The sequence below is a fragment of the Olea europaea genome, chromosome 2 (genome assembly GCF_002742605.1).
Source record: "Olea europaea var. sylvestris chromosome 2, O_europaea_v1, whole genome shotgun sequence".
Classification (NCBI taxonomy): domain Eukaryota; kingdom Viridiplantae; phylum Streptophyta; class Magnoliopsida; order Lamiales; family Oleaceae; genus Olea; species Olea europaea.
Window position 1 is genome coordinate 28,189,317 of NC_036238.1, and position 2,505 is coordinate 28,191,821.

General features: G+C 35.6%; 1 protein-coding gene across 1 annotated transcript in view; it reads right to left on the reverse strand.

Annotated features, from left to right (window-relative positions):
* Nucleotides 1-1,227: 1,227 nt before the first annotated feature.
* The window catches only part of LOC111369649, a 17,257-nt gene continuing 15,979 nt past the window's right edge, over nucleotides 1,228-2,505 (reverse strand). Inside the window, exons 3-4 of the mRNA XM_022991247.1 lie at nucleotides 2,414-2,505; nucleotides 1,228-1,883 (exon numbers count right to left, since the gene is read on the reverse strand). Coding sequence (XP_022847015.1) covers nucleotides 1,476-1,805 — 330 coding nt within the window. The 5' untranslated portion in view covers nucleotides 1,806-1,883; nucleotides 2,414-2,505 and the 3' untranslated portion in view covers nucleotides 1,228-1,475. The remainder of the gene's footprint in view (nucleotides 1,884-2,413) is intronic.

Here is a 2,505-nt window from a genome sequence, read left to right on the forward strand (position 1 = left end):
TGGTCACAGAAGTTAAGTCCATGTCTTCGATTGTACACTAAAATTTAAAATGTCGAGTTTTGACACCGAATATTGAAAAATGTTATACATTGCTCACTGAACTTTGAAAAATATTGTACATAATTCACTGTAAACTCGATATTTTTCAAAATTCAACAATTATGCTAGTGAGTAACATACACCATATTTCAAAGTTTAGTGGTCAAAACTTGACTTTTTAAATTTCAATAAGCAATCTAAGATATAAAAATAAGTTCAGTGAGCAATCGAAGATATTGACCTAAGTTCAGTGATCAAAATTCGACATTTTAAACTTCAGTGACCAATCAAAGACATGGACCTAAGTTCAATTACTAAAACTTGACATTTTAAAGCTTTAATGGCCAATAAAAAAACATGGACCTAAGTTCAATGACCATTGAAACAATTAACTCAATTTACTCAACCTCTTCACTCGCCTACGTGGCTATGCCAATCGTGAGGTGACCTAAATTTTAATTATTCTAGACGGACATGGGACATGTGTCCCCGTACTGGCTGGGGGCTCCGGGTATCATTGACCAATAATTTCATTTTTCCACTTTGAGAAAAATGCCAAAAATATTTTTTAAAATTGAACCGGCCCGATTGGGATCAAGATTCACCGCTTCTTACCAAGTTGGTCTAGGCTCGTAAGGTGAGGTGATCATAACTTCTCCAACCCACCCTATGCAACCATGCCCCAACTCCTTTTGTGCACACCTTCATCCCATGAAGGTCGATCCAAATTTAACTGTCAATTTTGATAGGGTAGGATAGGAGTAATAAATATGTCAAGTCAAGTCATTCAACTCGCATACTATCGAGCTCGAGCTCGAGCTCGCTTATTCAACCAAAATGTATCTAAACTTGTCCCATGAACTCACCTCTTGGAGGGCGAGCCAAGATGCTTTTTTTTTCAAATAAAATTTGCAACTCATTATGTCAAATCGACTCGTGAATCAACTCTAGCTCGCTAGTAAATCGAATCGACTTGAGTCAATGAACAGCTCACTTTAACTTGGTTGTTTTTTACTTGAACTTCATAGAAGAAAGGGACAATTTATAATAAAGATATCTAAAAAGAAATTCCCCTCTTTCATTTTATGATTCTTGGACAATCTTTGCAACCTTTTTTTGTATTTTTCCCCTAATTTACGCATTTAAAACAGTGACAATTCAAACCCTTTTATTCTATACAATCAAGAATCGTAAACGCTGATACCATGTCACTGATAATCTTGGTCGGACAGCTAAAGATAAGCTTATGAGAATAGCGTTTGGTACATAAAACACGACACAGTTGATAATCAGAATGCAGCATTATAGATCATAAACATTCATATAGATTTTCAAGGTACCCCTTAACATCATCCTTGCCTCAAAACAAAATTTAGAAGAAACGGAAAATAATTTCTCAAACGAGTTGTGATCGAGGCAGAGTTGTTGCTGAAGATCTACTTTCTTCTCTTCCTTTTGATAGTTTGAAATTCCAGCGGGACTGGAAGAGTAGCCACCAAAACTTGATTCTCGCGCCTGAACTTGCAACCTAAGTATTCATAATGGGGTCTTAGAGCAACAGGCGTCATTCTAAGATCCTCAGCTATATCTGATGGGTCGGATTTGAAATCATCCACAAACATAGTGAGCACCAACACATAACTTATGAGCAGCTTCTTTTTCTCATCTGGAATTCTAGAATCATTTGAAGTGGCAAACAGTGAAGAGAATTTCTGGGAAAAGATACTCGGGAATTTATGGTGCTTTGCAGATAAAACGCCATCCATAGAATGTTTATCCTTGAACTTGATGAGATGAGTGATATATGAAAATATGCCAGCCAACTTCCTCTTTTTTGCGTCGTCCTACAAGGTGGAAAGGCAAGAAATAAAGAAATTAGCATTAAAGCAAAACGATTTGTTCAACCAAATATTGTTAATATATAAAACAACCTATTCTCTTTATTTATTGAAGCAACATAATCGACATTTCCTTTTTCCAGATATAGTTTGACTTTTGAGGTCTCGCTGGTGTAAATAATCAAATTTCGTAAGAAACTGAATTTTATAATAAAACAGAGCTTTTCTCGTGCTAACCAACTTCTCATTCAAAGTGAAAGTTGATTACTTGGATTTACTCATCTAAAAAATCAAAATCTATTCGGCCTAAATATAATATGGCAGAAGCCTCCACGAAAATTTAATTTTAATTTTATCAACAATTCAACAAGAAATTGCTAATGTTGAAGTGATACTGGTTACCTCATCCATGCGAATTTGCGAAAAAGAAAAAGAAGAGAAGTAGAAATAGCAAGGAGATGGTCAAACTTGCAATGTACTGGGCATTTTGAAAATATCAGATAATCAGGAGCCTCAATTTAACTATAAATCAGTACCTCAATATCTTCCAGTTTATGAACTCTGTTGCGGACAAATCTCGGGTAGATGCTCGGTGTCACTTCTCCCCCGGTGCATGAAATCTCAAAAA